This window comes from Nyctereutes procyonoides, unplaced genomic scaffold (genome assembly GCF_905146905.1).
Source record: "Nyctereutes procyonoides isolate TBG_1078 unplaced genomic scaffold, NYPRO_anot_genome, whole genome shotgun sequence".
In the NCBI taxonomy this organism is placed as follows: domain Eukaryota; kingdom Metazoa; phylum Chordata; class Mammalia; order Carnivora; family Canidae; genus Nyctereutes; species Nyctereutes procyonoides.
This window is the reverse complement of record NW_026575140.1, coordinates 42118978-42145011: the sequence shown is the minus strand read 5'-3', so window position 1 is coordinate 42145011 and position 26034 is coordinate 42118978. Positions and strand designations below refer to the sequence as shown.

The window sequence follows — 26034 nt, the reverse complement described above, 5'->3', positions numbered from 1 at the left end:
TGAGAGAGAGAGGCAGAGACATAGGCAGAGGAAGAAGCAGGCTCCATGCACCGGGAGCCCGACGTGGGATTCGATCCTGGGTCTCCAGGATCGCGCCCTGGGCCAAAGGCAGGCGCTAAACCGCTGCGCCACCCAGGGATCCCTTGCTTCTTTTTTAAAAAAAAAATATTTTATTTATTTATTCATGAGAGACACAGAGAGAGAGGCAGAGACATAGACAGAGGGAGAAGCAGACTCCATGCTGGGAGCCCAATGTAGGACTTGATCCCGGCACTCGGGGATCACGCCCCGAGACAAAGGCAGATGCTCGTGCACTGAGCCACCCATGCGTCCTGAGATCTAATTTTCTCATTTGACATAATACATGGCAGCTACTTTTTAGACTCTATAGGAGAGGCTCAGCTAAACTCTTCTGTTTTGTGTAAACTCTCCTTACTCATATTTTAAATTAAAATTTATTTATTTATTATTTTATTTTTTAAGTAAGCTCTGTGTGGGGCTTGAACTCAGATCCCTGACGTCAAGAGTGGTAAGGTCTTCCAGGCTCCCCTCTCCTTACTTATCTTTCCTAAGGTTTTCCTTTTGGTCCCATGAAGAATGAGTAGAGATGAGAGAGGCCCAGATTTATCATTCTGGAAATCATAGGTTAGATGGAGCATCTCTGAAAGTGGGCGGAAAGATTAAATGCAACATAATTTCCCTCAGGATGTCAGTCATTTGTTGGTATTTCCAATGTCCTATGGTGAATGGCCTTATTAAGTGAGTGCTTGCTTTTGTGAAAATTGTAATGCATATTGACATAATGAAAAAGCTTGTAAAATGGAGAGAGTTGATAAGGAGCAAATAGGTAAAGTAATCAATCATGTTCTTTTCGGAGGGGAAGAAGTTATTCTTTTATGATTTAGGAGCATAAGTAACTATGGAATTTTTGACCTTTCCACTTTGCAGTTAATGTTAATAGCTTATTAGAAGTAAAAAAAGACTTCTATTTCCCTACTATGGAGCTATTACTAGGAGTAGGAAAAATTATTATCATTATTATTATTATTATTATTTAAGGGATTTTAATTATTTGAGAGAAAGAGCACAAGTGGTAAGGGAGGGGCTGTACGAAAGGGAGAAGCAGGCTACTCTGCTGAGCAGGGAGCTCCACTTGTGTGTGACCCTGGAATCTTGACCTGAGCTGAAGGAAGTCACTTAACTGATTGAGCCATCCAGGTGACTTGGAGTGGGAAAAATTATTATGGGAAAAAAATCAGTCTACAGGAGTCCCCCATTATCCACAGTTTTACTTTCTTTTCTTTCTTTCTTTTTTTTTTTTTAAGATTTTATTTATTTATTCATGAGAGACACACAGAGAGAGGCAGAGACACAGGCAGAGGCAGAGGGAGAAGCAGGCTCCATATAGGGAGCTGGATTCTAGACTCGATCCCGGGTCTCCAGGATCACGCCCTGGGCTGAAGGCAGACGTTTAACTGCTGAGCCACCCAGGTGTCCCACAGTTTTACTTTCTGAAATCAGCCTCAGTCAGGGGAGCAGATGATCCTCCTCCTGTGAGGATTTGACTTTCTCTCTTCTCAATAGTAGCCTAATGCCTTGTCACAGTGCCTACTTCCTTCCCCTGTGTCATCACATAGGCATTTATCATCTCACATCATCACAAGAAAAAGGGTAAATATAGTACAATAAGATATTTTGAGAGACCACATTCACATAACTTTTATTAAGTATGTTGTTATAATTGCTCTATTTTATTCCTGTTAATCTCTTACTTTGCCTTATTTGTAAATTAAACTTAGTTATAGGTATGTACGTACAGGAAAAAACATAGAGTTAGGTACAATCCATAGTTTCAGGCATCCTCTGGGGGCATAGAACTATTCCCCATGAGTAAGGAAGAACTGTATAGTGAAGGATTTTTTTTTTTTTAAGGATTTTATTTATTTATTCTTGAGATACATAGAGAGAGAGAGGCAGAGACACAGGCAGAGGGAGAAGGAGGCTCCATGCAGGGAGTCCGACGTGGGACTCGTTCTCCGGTCTTCAGGATCAGGCCCTGGGCTGAAGGTGGTGCTAAACTGCTGAGCCACCCAGCTGCCACCTTTTTTTAAAAAAAAAAAAAAAAAAAAAAGATTTTATTTAGCTTTTTCATATTCTTATCTAAGTCTTGACAAGAGAATCAGGAGATTTTAAGGCCTTTAAACTAAACACAGTAATGAACACATAACATATAGGCTCTATTAAAAGGCCTAAGGGGAATCCTAAACTGAAGTGAACTTTCTTGTCTTTTCACATCTGGTGGAAAGTGGTAAGTACAAAGAGTTTTCTTATACATTTCCCCAGCAAGGTTCTCTTATTTAAATTGTATTTTTTTTATTTAGAGCCCATCTTGGGGCTTGAACTGATGACCCTGAGATCAAGACCTGAGCTGAAACTAAGAGTCAGATGCTTAGCCCACTGAGCCACCCAGGTGCCCAAGTTTCCCTTATTATTAGTATCCTGCATTAGTATAGTATGCTTTTTAATTGATGAGCCAATATGGATATATTATTATTAGCTACAATCCATAGATTACACTGGATTTATGCATTGTGTTATACATTCTATTAGTTTTGACTGATGCATAAGGATATCTATTTACCATTATAAAATCATGCAGAATAGTTTTACTGCCCTAAAAATTCCCTGTGCACTACTTATTTATCCGTTCTTTTTCTTCCCCCCTCCAGCCTTGGCAACCCCTGTTTTTATTGTCTCCATAGTTTTGCCTTTTCCAGAATGTCATATAGTAGGAATCATACAGCACATAGGCTTTTCAGATTGACTTCTTTCAGTTGCAGTATTCTTTTAAGATTCTTCTGTCTTTTGTGGCTTGATAACATATTTCTTTTTTTTTTTCAAAGATTTTATTTATTTATTCATAGAGACACATAGAGAGAATGAGAGGCAGAGACACAGGCAGAGGGAGAAGCAGGCTCCATGCAGAGAGCCTGACGCGGCACTCGATTCAGGATCTCCAGGATCACGCCCTGGGCTGCAGGCGGCGCCAAACCGCTGCACCACCGGGGCTGCCCACATATTTCTTTTTATTGCTGAGTAATATTGCATTGTGTGGATGTACCAGTTTGTATATCCATTTACCTATTGAAGGATAAACTTCTAGGTTTCCACAATTTGAATAACAAATTAGCCTTTTATAAAGCACAAAAATGGCCCAAAGTGCCTCAAATCACCCACTTAAAAAAGCTAAGGTAATTCAGGATCTTGAGACTTAATAACTTTTTTACCTTTGTATCAAAAATTTCTAGCTGAGTATTAGGCTCAAAACAGTGCTTGTAAATATGTGTGGAATGGTTGAACATGAAAAAGGAAGGAGGTGTGAGAGAGAAGAAAGTGGGGGGAAGATTGTATCATAAATCTGGGTAATTTTTGGAAAATGAGATTGTCTAGAAATTCAGCTGGAAATTCAATTGGAGACCGCGATATTCAGGGCTCTGAATTCAGTCTCTGGACGCTGCAGAACAAAAGTATTATCAGGCTGTCCTGGAAACCAGGTCATTAGACCTATTTAAATTTGTTTGCAGTAGAATGATAGGAGAAAGTAGGGTTTAGTTTTTGGAAAAGATTAAAAAAAATCCAGAAGGCTAATTTTATGAAATAAGGAAGTGGCCAGTTATGATCATAGTGTAGAAGTTAGAAATTGACTGCAGAAAAATAATTGCACAAAATTTATTGATAGTGGTGTTTATATAGTGTTTTTTTTTAAGATTTAATTTATTTATTCATGAGGGACACAGAGGCAGAGACACAGGAAGAGGGAGAAGCAGGCTCCCTGCAAGGAGCCTGATGTGGGACTCGATCCCAGCACCCCAGGATCACGCCCTGAGCTGAAGGCAGATGCTCAACTGCTGAGCCACCCAGGCGTTCCTATTTTGTGTTCTTGAGTTAGAATTTTTTTATTTTTTATTTTTTATTATTATTATTTTTTATTTATTTATGATAGTCACACAGAGAGAGATGAGAGAGAGGCAGAGACACAGGCAGAGGGAGAAGCAGGCTCCATGCACCGGGAGCCCGATGTGGGATTTGATCCCGGGTCTCCAGGATCGCGCCCTGGGCCAAAGGCAGGCGCTAAACCGCTGCGCCACCCAGGGATCCTCAAGTTATAATTTTTTTAAAGTTATAATTTCTATTTAATAAAAATGTTACTAATGTGAGGAAGTTATTTCATTACTGGATTTGGGACTTACTGAATATTTTGCTTTATAGTTTTGTAAAGTATAAAGATATGGAGATTAATGATGTATAAAGTCATTGGAATATCTAAAATATTTTTGTTTTAGAAATGCTATGTAAGTAAATTTGAAATGCTAGTATGCCCCCAAGGGTTAGTAAACAGTTTGAAATGATTGGAACTTTTATTTTTTTATTTTTTATTTTTTTAAGATTTTATTTATTCATCAGAGACACACAGAAAGAGAGGCAGAGACACAGGCAGAGGGAGAAGCAGGCTCCATGCAGGGAGCCCAACATGGGACTCTATTCCCGGTCTCCAGGATCACGCCCTGGGCTGAAGGTGGTGCTAAACCGCTGAGCCACCCGGGCTCCCCAAAATGATGGAACTTTAAACTCTAATCCTAATTCAATAAAGATTTATCTGTTGTAGTATGGTAATACTTTTGTGGTTTACCTCATTTGTCAGAAAGGTCATTAATACTGTATATTTCATAGGACCAATCAGTCACTTGTTTTGACTGCTGCATGCTAAATATTTTAGGGAAAACAAGGACGAACGAAATCACTGCCTCTGTTTATACGGAGCATATATGAACTGTGGAAAAATAGGAAGGAGGAAAGTGGATTAGATTATAAATGTTCTAAGAGGTTTTTTTTTTTTTGTTCTAAGAGTTTTAATGAATGGTGGTATTATTTTTAGTTGGTGAGCTAAGAAGTTTGTATGCAGGTGTTGACATTTGAGTTTTCCCTTTAAAACTAGTTAATTGAATTTGTGGATACAGAAGAGAAACAGCTTTGTAGGAATCAGTTTATGTTTGCTGACAAGAATTTGGGAAAGGACATGCAAGACTGGAAAGGTGATTAGGGTCAGATTATGGAAAGCCATTAAGCAGAGTATTAAGGACATTTTCTAATAGTTAAGTAAAAATAAGGAATAGTTTTAGTTTTTGGGGACATGAATAAGGAGCTAGTGGTATTAGAAAGGAAAGAAGACTTTTTTTCTTCCTAATTCTTTGTTTATAAAATATTTTAGAATTTTATATGCTTAAGATGTATACATTTTAATATATATCTTATTATAGCTTCCTGCTATGTTGTAAGCCAAAGTATGTTTCCAGAAATACGAGATATAAAAGAAGCCTTCTGGGGACGCCTGGGTGGCTCAGTGGTTGAGCGTCTGCCTTTGGCTCAGGGTGTGATCCCGGAGTCCCAGGGTCGAGCTCCACATCAGGCTCTCTGCATGGAGCCTGCTTCTCCCTCTGCCTATGTCTCTGTCTCTCATGAATAAATAAATAAAATCATTAAAAAAAAAAAAGCCTTCTGTAAGTTGGCTGTCACTTTTGCATCCTACATCAGCATAAAGATGTTCTGTAATTATAGGCAGTACTTACTAAAATATCTTTGAATTTGTGGCCCTATTGTTACTCTGAGATTTTGGTGGTTTTTAAATGAATATTTAATATACTTACTTTCTTTACATTTTTAACTTGGTTGTTTTCTTTTTTAATAATGTATTTACTTACTTTGTTATAGAACTGTGGCTGCTGAAGTCAGGAAGCAGATCTCTGGACAATACAGTGGTTCTCCTCAACTACTCAAAAACCTCAACATTGTTGGCAATATATCCCATCATACCACAGTAAGTAACATATTTAAAATATGGGATGTTACTGGTGCATTACTGATGAGGCCATGAAAAAAACGTGGAAAGGCAAGAGCCAGTGGATTGGGTCCCATCACTAGTCTCATAATTTTACTTGTTCCTACTCCTTTCTTTCCTGAAATTTGAGTTGGGAAGACTGTCAGGAGGTGTAATAAAGGTATTGATTTTGTAGTTAACTCTGAAACTTTATATTCGGGATTTATCAATTCTAGAATTTTATAGTTGAGACTTCCCAGATCTAAGGTTATACATTACAGGAAAATTTAGGGGTCTATTCTAGAAATAGGTATTGAAGGAAATATTAATTATGTAGATTTGTAGTATTATCTGTCTCCTTTAATAGAAGGGAATATACAGTTATTGAATCATTGACTTAACCAGTTATTGTGTCAGAGACATAAACATATGTATTCTTATTAAGAAACTGGCATGACAGGCAGCCCAGGTGAGGTGGTTCAGTGGTTTAGCATCACCTTCAGCCCAGGGCGTGATCCTAGAGAACGGGGATCGAGTCCCTTGTCGGGCTCCCTGCATGGAGCCTGCTTCTCCCTCAGCCTGTCTCTGCCTCTCTCTCTCTCTCTCTGTGTCTCTCATGAATAAATAAAGTCTTAAAAAAAAACTGGCATGAGAATAATGAGGTTTTAGAGAGAGAGCATGAGTACGGGATTGGCGGGGAGATGCAGAGGGAGAGGAAAGAGAAAATCCCAAATACTCTCCAATACTGGCCTCCATCTCACGACCCTGAGGTCATGACCTGGGCTGGTATCAAGAGTTAGATGATTAACCCACTGAGCCACCCAGCGTTATAATAATTTAAAAAAAACCTTTTTTTTTTTTATTTAAAGATTTTATTTATTCATGAGAGACAGAGAGAGAGGGGCAGAGAGTCTACTTCTTCTCCCTCTTCCTCTGACTGCCCCCGGGCTCCCCCGCCTCTGCTCTCTTTCCCTCAAATAAATAAATAAAATCTAAAACAAAAAACAAAAAACAAACCAAAAACCTGATACTTACTAGTTATAGTAAGAATGAATTAAAAATATACCACTATTTATACTTGTACAGCTGTGTAGCTGGAGAAAAATGTAATCCCACGGACTGGTCTTACTCAGTTTATGACCACTTAGTCACAAAGGCCTTAACATTTCCAAACAAATAGTATATTTTCCTAGTTCATTCATTTCCCCACTATTTTAGTTGACTTCTTTCATGCTTCCTTACCTTTTTTTTTTTTTAAGATTATTTATTTATTAATGAGAGAGAGAGCGTGTGGCAGAGGGAGAAGCAGGCTCCATGCAGGGAGCCCGATGTGGGACTCGATCCTGGGTCTCCAGGATCAGGCCCTGGGCTGAAGGTGGCGCTAAACTGCTGAGCCACCCAGGCTGCCCATCATGCCTCCTTACTCTTAACCCCTAATCACTCTTTCCCATTTTTTTTTTTTCTTTTCCATTTTTACTCCTAAGATGACTTGGCTTCATATTGCACTTGTGAAAATTGAAGCAGTCAGAATAAAACTTCCATATACTCCTACCACCATGTGTATTCACTGATTGTCATCTGTATCCATGTAGTCTATGTTCACCTGTTACTTTGGATGAACCACTAGTGAACAAGTGGAGGCATTAATCAATTCCTCCTTCTCTCAGTTATTGAAATATAATAATCCTCTCTTCCTTTTATCACCTTTCCTCTCTGTTTACCCTGTCATTTCCATCAGTATGCAAACATGTGTTATTTCTCCCACTTAAAAAAAAGTCCTTCTCTTTTGCCCTACTTTTCTACCTGTCCCCAGCCTCTGGTATTTTTTTGCTCTTCTTTGCAATACAGTTCCTTCAAAGGATTGTCAGAGCTTGCTGACTTCAGTTTGTCTTCTTGTATTCTCTCTGATAAAGTACTTTTTTTTTTTTAAGATTTTATTTATTTATTAATGGGAGAGAGAGAGAGAGAGAGAGAGAGAGAGAGAGGGAGGCAGAGACACAGGCAGAGAGAGAAGCAGGCTCCATGTAGGGAGCCTGACATGGGATTTGATCTCGGGTCTCTGGGATCATGCCCTGAGCTGAAGGCAGGTGCTTAACCGCTGAGCCACCCAGGGATCCCTGATAAAGTACTTTTTAAATTATGGGAATCTTTAAACATATACAGAAATAGAAAGGCAAGTATAAACACTGATATTTTCTTAACCATAATGGTGTTACCACACTTAACAAAATTAATGGTAATTCCTTGGTATCATCTAATATCTAATACATGCTAAATTTCCTTGCTTATCTGATAAATATCTTTTTGTAGTTGGGTTATTCAAATGGGGATCTATATAAAATCCACAGATAGAATTTGGTCTTTGATCACTTGTGTTAAAACAAAAACAATTGAAGCAGTTTCTTCTTCCCTCAACTTTTTTTTTTTTAAAGATTTATTTATTCATGATAGATACAGGGAGAGAGAGAGGCAGAGACATAGGCAGAGGGAGAAGCAGGCTCCCTGCAGGCAGCCTGATGCAGGACTCAATCTGAGATCCCAGGATCATGCCCTGAGCTGAAGGCAGACACTCAACCGCCAGGACATCCAGGTATCCCTGGTTTAACTTTTTTTTTTTTTTTTTGGTTTAACTTTTTTTAATGACATTATTGAGTTTTAATTCACATGCCAAACAATTCACCCATTTAATTTACAAATCAGTGTATTTAATGTATTCACAGATTATGCAATTGTCCCCACAGTCAATTTAGAACATTTCTTTAAAAAAAATTTTTTTTTTTTTTAAATTATTTGAGAGAAGGAGTGAGAGAGAACACAAGCAAAGGGGAGCACAGAGGGAGAGGCAACAGAGAGCCCAACTTGGGGCTTGATCCCAGGATCTCGGGATCATGACCTGATCTGAAGGCAGGCACCCAACCAACTGAGCCACCTGGCACCCCTAGAACATTTTCGTTACCTCAAAAAAGAAACTCTTTAGCTATCACCCTTTATCCTCCTATCCCTCAGCCCAAAATACCCTCTAATCAAAATCCAGAATTTTTGATGGCATACCAAAAAGGATTGAAAGATCTTAACACTGAACATGTCAGCCAAATTCCAACACAATGATTGTTGAAGAAGGTATTTTAATATTGCCTACTGGGTATTCTGTAGTGCTTCACTATTGCTTCTCATCACTCTTTAACCCTGCTTATTGCCCAGCCACTTTCTTTTATAAAATCACGTTACAATCTCTTCCCTTGGTTAGTAAATATAGAATCTTTCCTTGGAGCCTTCAAAATAATTTATAGTTAAATTAGCTCATCATAACATTCCAAGACTGACCCAAGCAGCTGTCTCTGATGGGCATCAGAGGGAAGGGAGGTAGTTTTAGCAAAATAAATTGTTTTTGTGATCCAAGTCTAGCTAACATCACATCTAGAAAGCCAGTAATCTGTGTGAGTTTGGGAGGCGAGATTGTTTATCCTATATTTAGTGTTTCTAAGAAAGTGTCATAGCCTCCTTCCCTACCCTAAGACGTACTCATGGTATGGTTGGTCATTCTTTGAGGAAAGATTAATTTTGAATTAGACATATGCAAATACTTCCACCTTTTGTCATTATTTTCATTGAGTATTCATTTGTGACACTTCAAATCCTGAAAGGCATGCTGCCCTAGAAGTAATATCTGGGTCGAGAAATGTTGACTTAAAAAGTGTTTCAAAAATTTCACTTCAGGGACACCTGGGTGGCTCAGTGGTTGAGCATCTGCCTTGGGCTCAGGCTATGATCCCGGGGTCCTGGGATCGAGTCCCACATCAGGCTCCCTGCATGGAGCCTGCTTCTGCCTCTGCCTGTGTCTCTGCCTCTCTCTCTCTCTGTGTCTCTCATGAATAAATAAATAAATCTTTAAAGAAATTTCACTTCAGTATATCTATGTCTGTCATCTATTTTGTGGTAATATGTATATAATAAAATTTATCATTTAACCACTTCTAAGTATACAATTTAGTGGCATTAAGTGCATTCACGATATTGTGTAACCATCACCACTGCTATCCATAACCGCTATCCATTTCCAGAAAATTTTTCTTTGTCCCAGACAGAAACCTTGTACCCACTAAACAACTCCTGGTTGCCTCCTCCTCACAGTCCCTAGCAACCTTTATTCTATTTCTGTGTGTATAAATTTGTCTATTCTGTGTACCTTATAAAGTACAATCATACAATATTTGTCTTTTTGTCTGTGGCTTATTTCACTTAGCATTTCTTTAAAGATTTGTCTATATTAAGACTCAATAATATACCATACTTTTCCCATTCTGTTTTCAAATTCCTTATATATTTGAAGTGAATTTTTTGTATATTATATAGGTAGGTCATACTTTTAAATTCACTCTGCCCTTCTCTTATCTTTTAATTGGTTTATGTAGACCATTTACATTTAATGTTGTTATTGGTTTTGCTAGTGTTTTAGTCTGTTCTTTTATTTTTTGTTCTTTCTGTTTTTTTTTCTGTTTTCTTTTTTCCTGTTTTCTGTGGGTTACCTGAACATTTTTTAGAACTCCATTTTGATCTATCTGTAGTGTTGTTGAGTGCATATCTTTGTATAGCTTTTTAAGTGGTTTCTTAGGTATTTACATAACATCACAAAACTAGTGTTGACATTTTACCAGTTTGATTGAAGTTTAGAAATTTTATGTACCTTTCTGTCCCTTTACCTTTTACTGTATTATGGAGACCTCCTCAGATATTATCCCAACAGTAAGAGGAAGAAGTGCTGTGTTATTACTGCATAGATGTCCCTGTGTGGTCTCCACTGACACTGTGGAGGTGGGAGGCTCATACCTTCTAGTAGGTATGAAAATCCCAGTTCCCCACTGTGACTTCTTTGATACCATGCTTGGTGGGGAGTGTTGGATGCCTTGTTACAGCTTTGTGAGGGTGACGTCTAGCTTTTCACTTGGCCATGCTTGTGTAGATGTGGGTGGGTCCACACTTTTTTATATAGTGTTCTGCTGAAATAGTATGGTTATTGTCTAAAACTTTTCTGTTTTGCTGTGCTTCCCCTCTCTTTGTCTAACAGCTGGGGAGAAGAGGGTTTTGTTAGAGTTCCCCCACAACCCACCCCATGCCATGTTCCTTGGTGTTTCTGGTTTGTGAGCTTTTCTAGTTCCAAGTGTGGAGTTACCTACAGCAAAAAGAAATTTAGGTAACTCATTGTTGTGCCATTCCTTGGGTCCCAAGGTCCCTACTGATATGCCTTTTTTTCCTACTTTTTAGAATCTTCAGATGTTTATTTAATATTGACTGTCCGGGATTTATAGTTACAATTAGTGGGAAGAATAGGGAAAAGTAGGTCTACTTCATCCTTCCAGAAGTGGAAGTATGTCCTAATGATTTTTCATGTTGAACATTTTTTTATGTGCTAACTGGCTGTTCCTGTATCTTCCTGTGTGAGTGTTTTGTCAACCCCCTCTTGCGTTTAAGAAGGTGGTTTGTCCTGTTGTTATTGAGATGTAGGACTTCTTTATATATTCTAGGCACCAGTCTCTTGTTAAATATGTTTTGTGAATATTTCCTCTTAGTGTGGCTTGCCTATTCATTTTCTTTTCTTTTCTTTTCTTTTCTTTTTCTTTTCTTTTCTTTCTTTTTTTCTTTTTTTCTTTTTTCTTTCTTCTTTTTTTCTTTTCTTTCTTTCTTTTTTTTTTGAGATTTTATTTTTTTATTTCATGAGAGGCATAGAGAGAGAGAGAGAGAGAGAGAGAGAGAGAGGCAGAGACATAGGCAGAGGGAGAAGTAGGCTCCCTGCAAGGAGCCCAATACAGGACTCTATCCTGGACTCCAGGATCATGCCCTGAGCTGACAGCAGTCGCTCAACCGCTGGCCACCCAGACATCCCTGCCTATTCATTTTCTTAAGTGTCTTTTGATGTATCAGATTTTTCTTTTATGATTATTTCTATGTCATGTCTCAGAAATGTTTGCTTGCTCCCAAATCATAAAGACATTCTCCTAGGCTAGATGTTGAATTTTAATGGTGTTTAGTATTTATATTCGAGTCCCTAATCCATCTCAATTTAAATTTTGTGTATATTGTGATGAAGAATTGAGATTCATCCACACCCCCCCCCCCCGTATAGATAGCCAGTTTTTTCAGCAATTATGGTTGAAGAATATTGTTTCCCTACTGAATTGCTTCTTTCCCTGTTTTAGGAACAGGGATAGTATATGATGTATATGATATACATCGTGATAGTATATGATGTACTTGAGAGAATAAGTAAGGTAGGATGCTTATGAGAGAAAAATCTTGAATTGTAGAGCTTGAAGGTCCATTTTTAAATTTTGCACTACCATTTGTGGCTATTTCATTTTCAGGAGTTGTTTGTCTTCTTTGAGCACAAATGCCTTTCTTTGTAGAATTGAAATACTAATTATCTCTAACTTACAGGTTTTGGGAGAGGTTTGAATGAGAAAGCATATAAAGATAATAGCAGCTATATTTTGAGTGTTATGGTGTGCCGGTCATTTATTATTTTACTTAAACTATCTTTAAAATGTTGCTTTACCTGTCCGTGGTTGTTCAGTCCAAAGCAGCATAGATTAAAGCACCTTCTTTTATATAACACAAATAGTGTCTCTGTTTTTACCTGGTTGAACATCTTGAGAAATTACATGTTATTATTAACATTGGTCCACAAGTGCACATTTGTTATATAACTCTTCATAATTTTGCTTGAATATTTTTTTCTGGTGTTAGATATCGTATTAAAATGTATAATTTCAGCTTGGCTAAAAATTCTGTGAATATTCTATTACTGCTAATAGATACTTTTCATAGAGTCTGCGTATCAGTTTCTCATGGCTGCTGGAACAAAGTACTGCAGACTGTGCAGCTTAAAACAACAGGAATTTATCTTCTTACAGTGCTGGAGGCCAGAATGATATCGGTGGGCAGCAATCTGGGTTTTGGTGAGGTCACAGTCCCTTCAGAGGCTCCCTTCAGAATCTGTTCCATGCCTTGTCCAGATCTGGTGGCTGCTTCAGGCTGTATCTCTTCTGTCTTATTTAAGGCCCAAATCTTAACATGTCTCTTTGCTGTGTCTTCTGGCTTTCCCCTCTGTGTGGCCCAAACTCCTTGTGTCTCCATATGAGGATATTTATGATTGTGCTTAGGACCCACTCATATAATCCAGGATAATGTCCTCATTTTAAGATCCTTAATCATGTTCAAATATTCTTTTATTTGTGTGTATGTATGTATGTATGTATTTATTTTACCATGTAAGGTCCATGATTGAGATGTAGAAATCTTTGGAGGCCATTTTCAGCCTACCACGGACTGGTTATATATTTTTACTAGAATACTCAACAATAAATAACATCAAATAAAGTAAAAGCACTGCTTATAAACTTAGGAATGACAATTCCAAAGATATAAAAAAGAAAAAAAGAATCCTAATGAGCATTTTGTCACCATAAAATATTCTAAAACTGTTCATTATCTTTACTGATTTTATGTGAGGGGAACAGGCAAAGTCTAAGTGAGATGAGTATTGACTCAAAAGCATAAACAAATATAAGAAGGCCGACACCTTGTGGTTTCTTTAGTGCATCTGGCCGAATGAATCTTTGCTGACATTTTAGAAATAACTAGGTTAAAAACGTATATTTTTTAAAACAAATTTCCTTTGCTTAAAGTTTTAAAATTGTTACATCCACCTCTCCCTTTCTACCTACCTCTCACACCCACTACTCTTTATAAAGGTGCCCCTTACTGAAGCAGTGGATCCAGTGGATTTGGAGGAATACCTCAGTACTCATCCTTTAGGTGTGGATGCTGGGCCATTGAGGGATTTGATTGAGTTCCCTCCAGATGATATTGAAGTTGTTTATAGTCCTAGGGACTGCAGAACCCTTGTGTCAGCTGTACCTGAAGAAAGGTAAGGAGATTATCTACCTATTTTTGGTTTTAGTGTTACTGTGGAATGGCTACCTTCCTTGATTTTATTCAGATCCTATTTCATATGGTGATGTTGTTTCCTATTAACAAGAACAGAAGCAACCAAATTCACAAACATCATTGCTTTCCTTACTAAATTACAAATGTATGTTCTTTTTTTATTTACTTTTTATTTATCTTTTTTTGTTCTTTTTTAAAATAGTGAGATGGATCCACACGTTAGAGATTGTATAAGAAGTTATACAGAGGACTGGGCAATTGTGATCAGAAAGTAAGTTATATGTTTATTATAACATTAAAAATGCTGAGTATGATCTAGAAATGGATTAAGGTAGATTAATAATAATTATGAGACCTGAACATTCATTTAAAAAAATTGCTGAAGAAGCGAAAGAAGAACTTTTTTTTTTTTTTTTTTTTTTTTTAGAAGAACCTTTTGTATATGGATATTTTCTCCTTAGGAGTTCTGCATCTATTGCTGCCTACATTTACTTAACTTTCCTTTTTTTTAAATTTTTTTAAATTTTTTAAATTTTTTATTTTATTTATTTATGATGGGCACACAGTGAGAGAGAGAGAGAGGCAGAGACACAGGCAGAGGGAGAAGCAGGCTCCATGCACCGGGAGCCTGATGTGGGATTCGATCCCGGGTCTCCAGGATCGCACCCTGGGCCAAAGGCAGGCGCTAAACCGCTGCACCATCCAGGGATCCCTCCTTAACTTTCCTTATAAGATAATAGGCTTATCAGTAGTATTTCTATATTGTCACTGACCATTAATAACTAGTAATATATAATTATAATAATTTATAATCTAATTCTTTGGGAAAAAATGAGTAGGTATTGATGAATAATTTATATTCAAAAGAATCCAGTTTGTTGAAACTTAAATAGTTAAATGGAATAGCCAGCTTTCTAGATCAAGCTGTTTGAAAGGTTTCCACCCTTTATTAATAGGTCCTTATTTATAGGTGCTTGAATCAGGTAAATATTTTTAAAAATTAATATTTTGCTCTACCACAAAATTTATTTTTCTAATAGATGGTGTTTGAGATATCAAGTCAGGTTAAGCGCAAAAAATAAGTTTCCTTTGCTATTTTTAATTTACATACTGAAGAGTCTTCATACTGAAAATTCTTAGTTTATTTTTCTAAATGCAATATAATGATTGAAGTAGTGGAGAATTCTGTTACGACATTGTTTTCACAAATGAAGTTGTCTATGCTAAATTGTACTAGAAATGGTGATGTATCCTTTGCTTATTGTTTTGCCTTTATGGCAGCCGTCTTATTTCACTGGGTTTAATATTGTGCTAAGCATCACTTGGGGATACTGCTGACATGCTTTTTAGTTTTAGTGTGACCTAATAAAAGCATAGTCTGCTACCCTTTATAAAGAAGAGCTGTTTTTATGAACTTAAAATTTTGATAAGTAATTCAATAGCTAGATTTTTGGCATTACTGAAGAAAACTGTTCCTCTATCAGATAACTCAAAAGTCTTTACCTCTATACATGTATGTTGGAAACTTCTAATCAGAAATCTTAATATAAAGAGATTAGTTGCAAAACATTAATCTCAGAATCATGGAGTGTGCTACTTAGTTCTCATCATGGGATTGCTGACCTTGGTTTAGGCAAGATGGTAAGGTTGTTAGCATTTTTGGGTACTTACTATGTGTTGGGCATTTTATTGGGCAATTGGCACTCATCTCAGAATTCCAACAGATAACGTAGCTCAGGCTCAGAGTAGTTAAGTAATGTCTTTGAGGTCCTACAGCCAGAAAGTGGGATAGTCTGGATTAGAACCTGGAGCATCAGATTCTTCTTTTTTTTTTTTAATTTTATTTATTTATTCATGAGAGACAGAGAGAGAGAGAGAGAGACAGAGAGAGAGAGAAGAGAGGCAGAGGCACAGGCAGAGGGAGAAGCAAGCTCCATGCAGGGAGCCCGACGTGGGACTCGATCCCGGGTCTCCAGAATCAGGCCCTGGGCTGAAGGCAGTGCCAAACCGCTGAACTACCCAGGCTGCCCAGAGCATCAGATTCTAATGCTTAAATTTTTTCTTTACGTCAGCTATTATTTATCATTTACATCAGTAAATGGCAAAAGGGGTGCTTTTGGGCTACAGGTTTTAAAGTATCCCTGAAAAATAGAAGATAGGGTGTGATTGGAACATAAGAGAAAACCACAGTACAGAATAATTTGAGGAGAAGATAAATAAAAAAACCTCAATAGGGTTGTATGCTCAGAAGCAGTGAATTCACGAAATGGAAAGGGGACCTGAGGTAATTGTTGGACATTTGGGTACTCTGACCCCTGTACCATGTTTGCACTGGAGCGGCTGCAGAGCTATCTGCCTTTTTTTTTTAGAGCAGTGATTATGGGGGTTGAGCTGATAATACAGTGCTCAGGGTGGGCATGCCTTGGAAGATGGAGGAGGCCCTCATACCCGGAACAGTAGATACTAGCAGATTCTGCCCAGCAGCATGATTGCGTCTTCTCTGTAGTCACCGGATATGGGCTGAGCAAACACATATGGTGTTTGCAGGTAGATATGGGGTTACAGATTTAAAAAGGAGCATAGCACCCAGATTTGCCAACTGTTTGATGAAAACCAGCATGCTTCAAAGAGAATTACCAATCGACAAATAATAGAACTGACAATTTAAAGTTGGCAGTAGTTGAGAGAACACAGATCAAGACCCATAGTGTAATTAATATCCTTAAGGAGATGTGAAAGGATATGGCAGACATATAAACCAGTTGTCTCTGGAAATTAATATTTTATTCAGTGAAAAAATATTAAAAACTCAGCAGATGGGCTTAATGGCGAAGCGGATGTGACTGAAGAGTGGAATAATAAGCCATAAGATGAAACCACACCATTCTTCTGTAATGCAGCACATCAGCATAAAGGGACAGAAAGTACTTCACTCATTTAAATACTCAACAAATACTTTCTGAGAGTCTGGTATGTGCCAGGCACTATGCTAAGCAGTGATGAAACAGCAGTCAACAAAACCAATTCCCTGCCCTCATGGAGCTTACTTTCTACCTGGGGATGAGGGCAATGGACAATAAACAAACACAGATAAATATTAATAGGTATGGTAGAGGTAACTCTTATGGAGGAAAAAAAAGTAGTGTGAGGGGGATAATGAGAGCCAAGAAGTGGGACTAAATTTCCTACTTTGTAAATTAATCAGAAGAGACCTTAGAGACAAGGTGAATTGAGCAAAGACCTGAAGAAAGTAAGGAGTGAGGCCTTTGCATATCCGGGGGAGGAGTGTATTAGGCAGAGGGAAGAAGAGCACATGCAAAGCCTCCATACTAGAAGCATGCTAGGAATGGTCAAGGAATAGCAAAGAGGTCAGCGTGGCTGGAATAGAATAAATGAGGGACAGGATGCCAGGATATGAGGTCATAGCAATGGTGGTGTATATGGGGGGGTTGGATGGGTAATCACGTAGAGCCTTATAGCAACCAACTAGAGGTCAGAGTAGATGATTCAGAAGAGTATTGATCATGAATCATGTCATTCTTCTACGCTGTGAATTTTATACTGTCAATATTTTAGGTCATAAAGGAGGCAGAATTCAACACATTTCTGGTTTTTTAGAGTAGCTTAGACATACAACTTCACAAAATAAGGCCCTTTAAACATTTCATGAAAGATTAAAACATCGACTTTTGAATAAAACCTTTCATGTTACTATGAGTATCTTTATTTTAGTTCTTTTAGAGAAAAATGCTTTCTTTCACTTTGTGATTACCCTGTGATATGAACATCGTGTAGCTGCTGTTTTAATATCTTTAGGAACAAGACACAATATGAATGATTCATATCAAGTGTGATTCTTTACTACTTCATAAATTCACTGGTGACAAGAACCGTATCATTATCTAGTAATCATAATTATTTTTGTTCCAATTAAAATTTTCCCCAGTTGGACTGTATGAGGTGTGGAATAATAATCACTCTTTGATCTTAGTGTCTGTTTAATGTTCTTGGATATTGGATTTTTAGGAAAGAAGGTTACCTTAATTTAAGAGTTAATTCTAAGTCTGATATGTATATTATGTAGCAATATATGTTAAGTGATATATGTATACAATGGTATAGATCTTACTGTTTTTCCATTTAAAAGTCTGCAGCTTTGAGATGCCTGGGTAGCTCAGCAGTTAAGCATCTGCCTTCGGCTCAGGGCATGATTGTGGAGTCCCAGGATCAAGCCCCACATCGGGCTCCCTGCATGGAGCTTGCTTCTCCTTCTGCCTATGTCTCTGCCTCTGTCTCTCTGTGTCTCTCATGAGAAAATAAATAAAATCTTTAAAAATTTTTTTTAAAAAAGTCTGCAGTTTTAGCTTGTTTAAGATCTTTTATATATAATGACACAAGGAACGTTTTTTGGCTATTTGAAATTTTAAGATTCAGTGCTTTTAATTTTTCTACCTTTTAAAAATTTACATTGTTATGAATGCAGTATATATTTTCTACTCTCTCAATTTACTCTTTAACCTTGCTTCCTATCCTTTTTACTGAAAAGAAAAAAATTATCTGACTTGGAAGTACAACTTATGTTAAAAATACATGGTTGTGGGCAGCCTGGGTGGCTCAGCGGTTTAGTGCCGCATTCAGCTCAGGGCGTGATCCTAGAGTCCCGGGATCGAGTCCCACGTGGGGCTCTCTGCATGGAGCCTGCTTCTCCCTCTGCCTGTATCTTTGCCTCTCTCTCTCTGTGTGTGTGTGTATGTGTCTCTCATGAATAAATAAATAAATAAATCTAAAAAAAAAATAATACATGGTTGTTGTGGAAAGGAGAATATGACTTACTTTTGGAATCTTCTAATCTGCTCTCTAGTTGTAATAAAGGAACTTTGAGTGGAAGTCTTTTTCTTTCTTTTTTTAAAAGATTTTATTTATTCAAGAGAGAAAACATGAGCTCCGTCAAGCAGAACAGCAGAGGGAGAGGGAGAAGCAGACACCCTCCTGAGCAGAGAGCCTGACTCAGGGCTCAATCCCAGGACCCTATGATCATGACCTAAGCTGAAGGCATACACTTAATCGACTGAGTCACACAGGTGCCCCGAATGGAAATCTTTTTAAACCTCTGGTTAAATGTTTAACACAATTAAAACTGCTGGAATGTGTCCTTATTAATGTTCAGAAATAATACAGAGAACAGTTGGCTCGTTACATAATGGTGAAAATGAAAAATTTCTAAAAACTGATCTTTATTTAACTACTTTGTTTTGAATAGGTATCATAAATTGGGAACAGGATTTAATCCTAATACATTAGATAAACAGAAAGAAAGGCAAAAAGGTTTGCCAAAGCAGGTCTTTGAATCTGATGAAGCTCCAGATGGCAACAGCTACCAGGATGAGCAAGTAATACTTTTATTTTTAAATGACTAAAGGAGATTATTTGAAAGTAGTTTATGTTTTTATTTCTTCATTAATATATTTAATGTTTTGCATGGCAGGATGATCTTAAAAGACGTTCAATGTCAATAGATGATACTCCCAGGGGTAGCTGGGCCTGCAGTATTTTTGACTTGAAAAATTCACTTCCTGATGCTTTGCTTCCCAATTTACTTGACCGAACTCCTAATGAAGAAATAGACCGGCAGAATGATGACCAAAGGAAATCGAATCGTCATAAGGAACTCTTTGCTCTGCACCCATCACCAGATGAGGTATAGATATTTGGATATAAAGAAGCAGACGATTAAGATAGATATTTTGGAAGTATTGCATATAGTATTATTATACTGTCGGGAATAAAACTTAACTGAAACATGGGTATAATTTTAGTAAATGAAACATACTTTTTATTTGAGTGAATATATTATACTTAATATATAACCTCTGTGAATCGAGCACACTTAGGATCTAATGACTTCTGATTGAGGGTAAATCAGTCCTGTTTTGTGTCCTCAGTTGTGAAGATTCCAAGTATTTGATTAATAAGTTCTTAAAAATTTTAAAGGGTTGAAATATAAAAATGTTCATTTAATGTTGCTTGTCAATTTGTAGGAAGAGCCCATAGAACGACTTAGTGTTCCTGATGTGCCCAAAGAGCATTTTGGTCAGAGACTTCTTGTAAAATGTTTATCACTCAAGTGAGTATTTATTTTGTTTATGGTATTAACTTTTATTTTTCAAATAGTATTTTGAGTATTAGTATAATAAAATCCCAGTAGATTTTGTACTTGTTTTTGTACCCTTCTGAGAATGATCTTCTATACATAATTTTAAATGCTACTAAGCATTAGAGTTGATGTATGAAGCTGAGTTTAAGAGCATTTTTGGCTCACAGGTGGAAATGACTCTTTGTCACAGCTATATATAATTAATCTTAAAACTTGAAAAGCATTTCCTAAATATCTTGTGTCTACCAGTTGCTATACTTGGCTTGGGGAATATAAAGGCAAAGTAGCTTTTCCCTTAAAGAGTTGATTTTTTTTTTTTAAATTTTTTTAAATTTTTATTTATTTATGATAGTCACAGAGAGAGAAAGAGAGAGAGGCAGAGACATAGGCAGAGGGAGAAGCAGGCTCCATGCACCAGGAGCCCGATGTGGGATTCGATCCCGGGTCTCCAGGATCGCGCCCTGGGCCAAAGGCAGGCGCCAAACCGCTGCGCCACCCAGGGATCCCTAAAGAGTTGATTATACATTTGTCACCTGGTAGGCTTTGTGGGTTTTTTTTTTGTGTGTGTGTGTGAAGATTTTGAAGTATATATATTTTTCCTTATGTAAAATAGTTAAATGACTTTTGACCTAACATCATTAAAGTGATTTATCTTAAATTTTGTTCTTCACAAGTGCTTTCTCTTTTTTAATTTCTATTTTAATTCATCCTGTCTTCAGTCTAATTGTATAAGATAGACATTATTTTCTTCATTTTACAAATGAGGAAACCAGGATTCAAAAGCATAAGCATAGGTTAACAGGCATGCTCATTGTTTTGCACCCAGTTACTGAAAAAAATAAACTATACTCTTTTCATTATATCATGTTAATATTATAGTTTATTTTTGGTTCTGACTTAAAGGAAGTTTCAATTCATAGAACTTTCTAAAAGAAGCAGCTCATAGGGACAGACCACTTCTATCTCTGGATAACTTGGGTAGTTTTCTTCCTTTGTAAGTTAAGGCACTATTTATTTAGTTAGATTTATCTAGACCCCTGTTAGTGCTTCAGTGCATTGAGTCTTTTGAGTATCAGGACAGCTAATATCAGTTCTTATGATTTTTTTTTGTTTTTTTTCTTTTGTTTTTTTAATAGCTTTATTATGATATAATTTACATATAAAATTCACTCTTTAAAAAGTCAGTGGTTTATTTGTTCTTTTATTTAGTTTTAAGATTATAGTTTTAACATAGTTAACCAATGGCATTATATTATTTTTAGGTGTACAATGTAGTGATTCACTAATACTGTACATTACTCAGTGCTTATCATGATAAGTGTACTCTTAATCCCCTTTACCTGTTTCACCCATCTGCCAACCTACCACCCCTCTGGTAACTATCAGTTTGTTCTCTACACTTAAGAGTCTTTCTTTTGGTTTGTGTCTTTTTTTGTTCGTTTGTTTTTTAAATTGTACATGTGAGTGAAATCATTCAGTTTTTGTCTTTTACTAACTGAGTTATTTTGCTTGGCATTATATTCTTTCTCTTCCTTCTTTTGCTCACTTCTTCTTCTTTTTTTTTTTTTTGGTAAAGATTTATTTATTTATTTGCCAGAGAGGGAGAGCATGCATGAGTGAGGGGAGGGACAGAGGGGGAAAGAGAGAATCTCAAGCAAACTCCATGCTAATACAGAGCCTGACATGAGGCTTGATCTCATGACCCTGAGGTCACGACCTGAGCCAAAATCATGAGTTGGTTGCATAACTAATTGAGCCACCCCGCCTCTCTGCTTGCTCACTTCTTTCATGATTTTCTGGCTTTCTTTAGTGATATACTTGGATTCCTTTCTTTTTATATCTTACATTTCTATTACTGGTTTTGAGTTTGTGGTTACAATTAGGTTTGTGTGTAACATCTTATCCATAAGCAGTCTATAGGCTGCTTAAGTTTGAACCCATTCTTTACACGCCCCTCCCCTCCCTTTTTAGGTGTATGGTGTCATACCATACATCTTTGTCAGTCCCTTGACTCACTTTTACAGATACACTGAATTTCACTGCTTTTGTGCTTCCTACTTTTTTCCTGCTTACGGTCTTTCCTTTACACTCAAAGAATCACCTTTAACATATCTCATAGGGCTAGTTTAGTAGTTATTGGTCATGAATTCTTTTTTTTTTTTTTTTTTTTTTTAATTTTTATTTATTTATGATAGTCACAGAGAGAGAAAGAGAGAGAGGCAGAGACATAGGCAGATGGAGAAGCAGGCTCCATGCACCGGGAGCCCGATGTGGGATTCGATCCCGGGTCTCCAGGATTGCGCCCTGGGCCAAAGGCAGGCGCCAAACCGCTGCGCCACCCAGGGATCCCTGGTCATGAATTCTTTTAACTTTTGTCTCTTTACCCTCATTCTCTTCTGAAAGATAGACTTGCTGGGTAAAGTGTTCTTGGCTACAGGGTTTTTTTTTTTTGTTTCAGCACTTTGAATATATCATGCTATTCCCTTCTGGCCTCCAAAGTTTGTTTGTTTCTTTCTTTCATTTATTTATTTATAAAATATTTTATTTATTTATTCATGAGAGACAGAGAGAGAGAGAGAGAGGGGCAAAGACATAGGCAGAGGGAGAAGCAGGCTCCATGCAGGGAGCCCAATGTGGAACTCGATCCTGGGACTCCAGAATCATGCCCTGGGCTTAAAAGCAGGTGCTAATCCGCTGAGCCACCCAGGCATCCCTCTTTTTTTCTTTAAAGATTTTTTTTATTTATTCATGAGAGACACAGAGAGAAGGCAGAGACACAGGCAGAGGGAGAAGCAGGCTCCCTGTGAAGAGCCTGATGCAGGACTTGATCCCAGGACCCTGGGATCACACCCTGAGCCAAAGGCAGCCGCTCAACTGCTGAGCCACCCAGGTGTCCCTGGCCTACAAAGTTTCTGCTGAAGAATCAGTTGATAGCCTTATGGGATTTTCCTTGTATGTAATTGTTTTCTCTTGCTGCTTTTAGAATTCTCTGTCACTAGTAATTTCAATTACTATGTGTCTTGGTGTGGACTTCCTTGGGTTGATATAGCTAGGAGCTCTCTGTGCCTCCTCAGGATTTCTATTTCCTTCCCCAGATTTGGGAAGGTTTCAGCTATTATTTCTTCAAACAAGTTTTCTGCCCCCTTTCCTCTCTATTCTTCTGGGACACTTATGATATGAATGTTTCTACACTTTATGATATCACTGAATTCTATAAGTCATTTCTCATTTTTTACAATTTTTTCTCCCTCTTCTATTCAGCTTGATTGCTTTCCATTACTCTGTCTTCCAGGTCACTGATCTCTTCTGCTTCTTGTTTTCTGCCATGTATTCTGTCTGGTGTATTTTTAATTTCACTTACTGTGTTCTTCATCTCTGATTTTTTGTTTTATTTTGTTATGTTTTCTTTTTCTTTGTTGAATGTCTCCCTGAGATCATCTCCTCTTTTCTCCAGTCCCATGAGTATCTTTATGACTATTTCTTTAAATTCTCAATTGGGCATGTTATTTATATAAGTTTTGTTTAGTTCTCTTGCTGTAATTTTGTCTTTTTTTTTTTTAAGATTTTATTTATTTATTCATGAGAGACACACCCAGAGAGAGAGGCAGAGACACAGGCAGAGGGAGAAGCAGGCTCCATGCAGGGAGCCCAATGTGGGACTCGATCCCGGGTCTCCAGGATTATACCCTGGGCCGAAGGCGGCACTAAACCGTTGAGCCACCTAGGCTGCCCTGTCTTGTTTTTTAATTTGGAACATATTCCTCTGTTTCCTCATTTTATCTAACTCTCTGTGTATGTCTCTGTGTTAGGAAAATCAGCTATGCTTCCTGCTCTTGAAACTAGCAGCCTTATGAAGAAGAGGTCCTGTAGGTCCCTGTGGTCTAATGTCCACTGTTCACCAGAATCCAGTTATTCAGGGGGTCTTCTATGTGTGATACATGCATCCTGCTATCATGGCTGAGCTGCTTTTGCCTTCAGTCCAGTCATCTACAGCAGCTCTTATTGCTTGTTGTAGGCAGGGTTTGGTTCCTATGTTTTTAGTGTGCCAGTTTGGGGCTGCGCCTTAGGCTTAGGTTGAATAGGACCAGGCATTTGGCAGAGATATAGTAGCACTGAACTGCAGGGCAATTTCCCTGTGTTTCCCTTAAAGGTTTCATTGGTGGATGAGGCTTGCAGTCAGACCAGCTGTCTGGTGCCAGCTGTCTGGTGCCACAGTCAGACCAGCTGTCTGGTGCCACAGCTGTCTGGTGCCACAGCTGTCTGTTGCCACAGATGAGGCTTGCAGTCAGACCAGCTGTCTGGTGCCAGCTGTCTGGTGCCGCCAGCTGTCTGGTGCCACCAGCTGTCTGGTACCACAGGCTTGCAGTCAGACCAGCTGTCTGGTGCCATTTGACTGCTATTGTGATTATGTTTCCCTTTCTTCAGAGTAGCAGTCACTTTGGAGTGGTGCTGGTGCCTGTTGGGGTTGCGTGCACACTGCCAGACTTGTGGCACTGCTTTGGATGGGTTCTAGTCAAGGGCGTATTGTAGGGGGCAGCAGGTCTAGGAGAATGAAGAGGCACAGTGCACTTTTAGCAAGTTAGTTGCTGAGTTTGCGTTGTGCTGGTTCCAGTAGGTATGTAGACTGCGGGGTTGGAGAGGAAATTTGCACCCACCAGCTTCTTTGTTCCTGGAGAGGTCTCCTAGTCATCCCTAGAGATGGATGACCATCCCTAGCACATGGTCTGAGATGAGTAAACAAATCCCCCTCCTGTAGACACCAGAAATAGATAACCAGTAAATCATTTAAAAAAAAAAAATCTGAGGGACTGTTTGTTGTGCTGTCTCATAAGGGCAGGGACTCAGTTTCCTTTCACCTTCCTGGCTCTCTCAAAGCCTAGCCTCTTGCTTTGCAGATGGCCACCTTGTTGTACCCTCACATAGCTTTTTCTTTGTTCCTACACGAGGAGAAGAGAGGTGCTGGTATCTTTTTCTCTTTTTTATAAAGATACCAGTCTTTTTGGCTTAGAGTCTCAGCCTTATTGTCTCATTTAACCTTAATTACCTACTTGAAGGCTCTATCTCTAAATGTAGTCAAATGGAGGATTAGGGCTGCAACATATAAATTCTCAGGGGACACAATTCAGTTCATCAAAGTATCCATAGCGGTCACTCCCTGTTCTCTCAGCCCCTGACAACAATTTGTTTTAGGTTTCTTTAAGTTTACCTATTCTGTATAATTAATATAAATGGAATTATGTAATATTTGGCCCTTTATGTCTGGCTTCTTTCACATAGTGTAATGTTTTCAGGGTTTATTTTGTAGCATATGTCAATACTTCATTCTTTTATATAGCTAATAATACTATACCATGAATACAGTGCATTTTATTCATTTATTAGTTGATGAGCATGTGTTGTTTCCACTTTTTAAAAAATAACAGCTTTATTGAATTATAGTCACATATTATGCAGTTTACCCAAAGTATATCCTGCAGAGTTCACCAGGGGATTCACCCAGTTCACTCCATGTTCAATTCAGTGGGTTTTAATATAATCACAGATTTGTGCAGCAGCATCACCGTCAGTTTTAGAATATTTTCATCATCCCCCTCAAAAATCCCATATCCATTACTTTTCACTTTTCCCCCCAATTCTTTCAGTCCTCAGCAACTACTTATTCTTTTATGTCTATATAGATTTGTTTATTTTGATCATTTCCCAATAATGGAATCATACAATTTATGTTTCTTTTTGTTTGTCTTCTTTCACTTAGTATAATGTTTTAAGGGTGTCTCTTTGTTGTAGCATGTATCAGTACTTCTTTTTGTGGCTGATTGATATTTGACTTGATGGATACAAAATATTTGTTTATCCATTCATCAGTTGTGAACATTTGGGTTGTTTCCACTTTTCTAGCCGTTACATCATATTGCTAGGACATTTACATACAGGTTTTGGTGTGAGCATACGTTTTCATTTTTCTTGGGTATATGCCTACGATTAGAATTGTGGTTGATTTGGTAACTCCATGGTTAAATTTTGGAGGAACTGCCAGGCTATTTTCCAAAGCAGCTGCACA

The 26034-nt window shown here is 37.9% G+C and overlaps 1 protein-coding gene across 3 annotated transcripts in view; it reads left to right on the top strand.

Annotated features, from left to right (window-relative positions):
- Window positions 1-26034, top strand: part of DOCK7 (dedicator of cytokinesis 7) — a 223800-nt gene that overhangs the window by 21509 nt on the left and 176257 nt on the right. For all 3 annotated transcript variants that reach the window (XM_055304932.1, XM_055304934.1, XM_055304933.1), the window contains exons 2-7: window positions 5770-5875; window positions 13624-13799; window positions 14022-14090; window positions 19080-19209; window positions 19305-19517; window positions 19858-19943. In XM_055304932.1, coding sequence (XP_055160907.1) covers window positions 5770-5875; window positions 13624-13799; window positions 14022-14090; window positions 19080-19209; window positions 19305-19517; window positions 19858-19943 — 780 coding nt within the window. The remainder of the gene's footprint in view (window positions 1-5769; window positions 5876-13623; window positions 13800-14021; window positions 14091-19079; window positions 19210-19304; window positions 19518-19857; window positions 19944-26034) is intronic.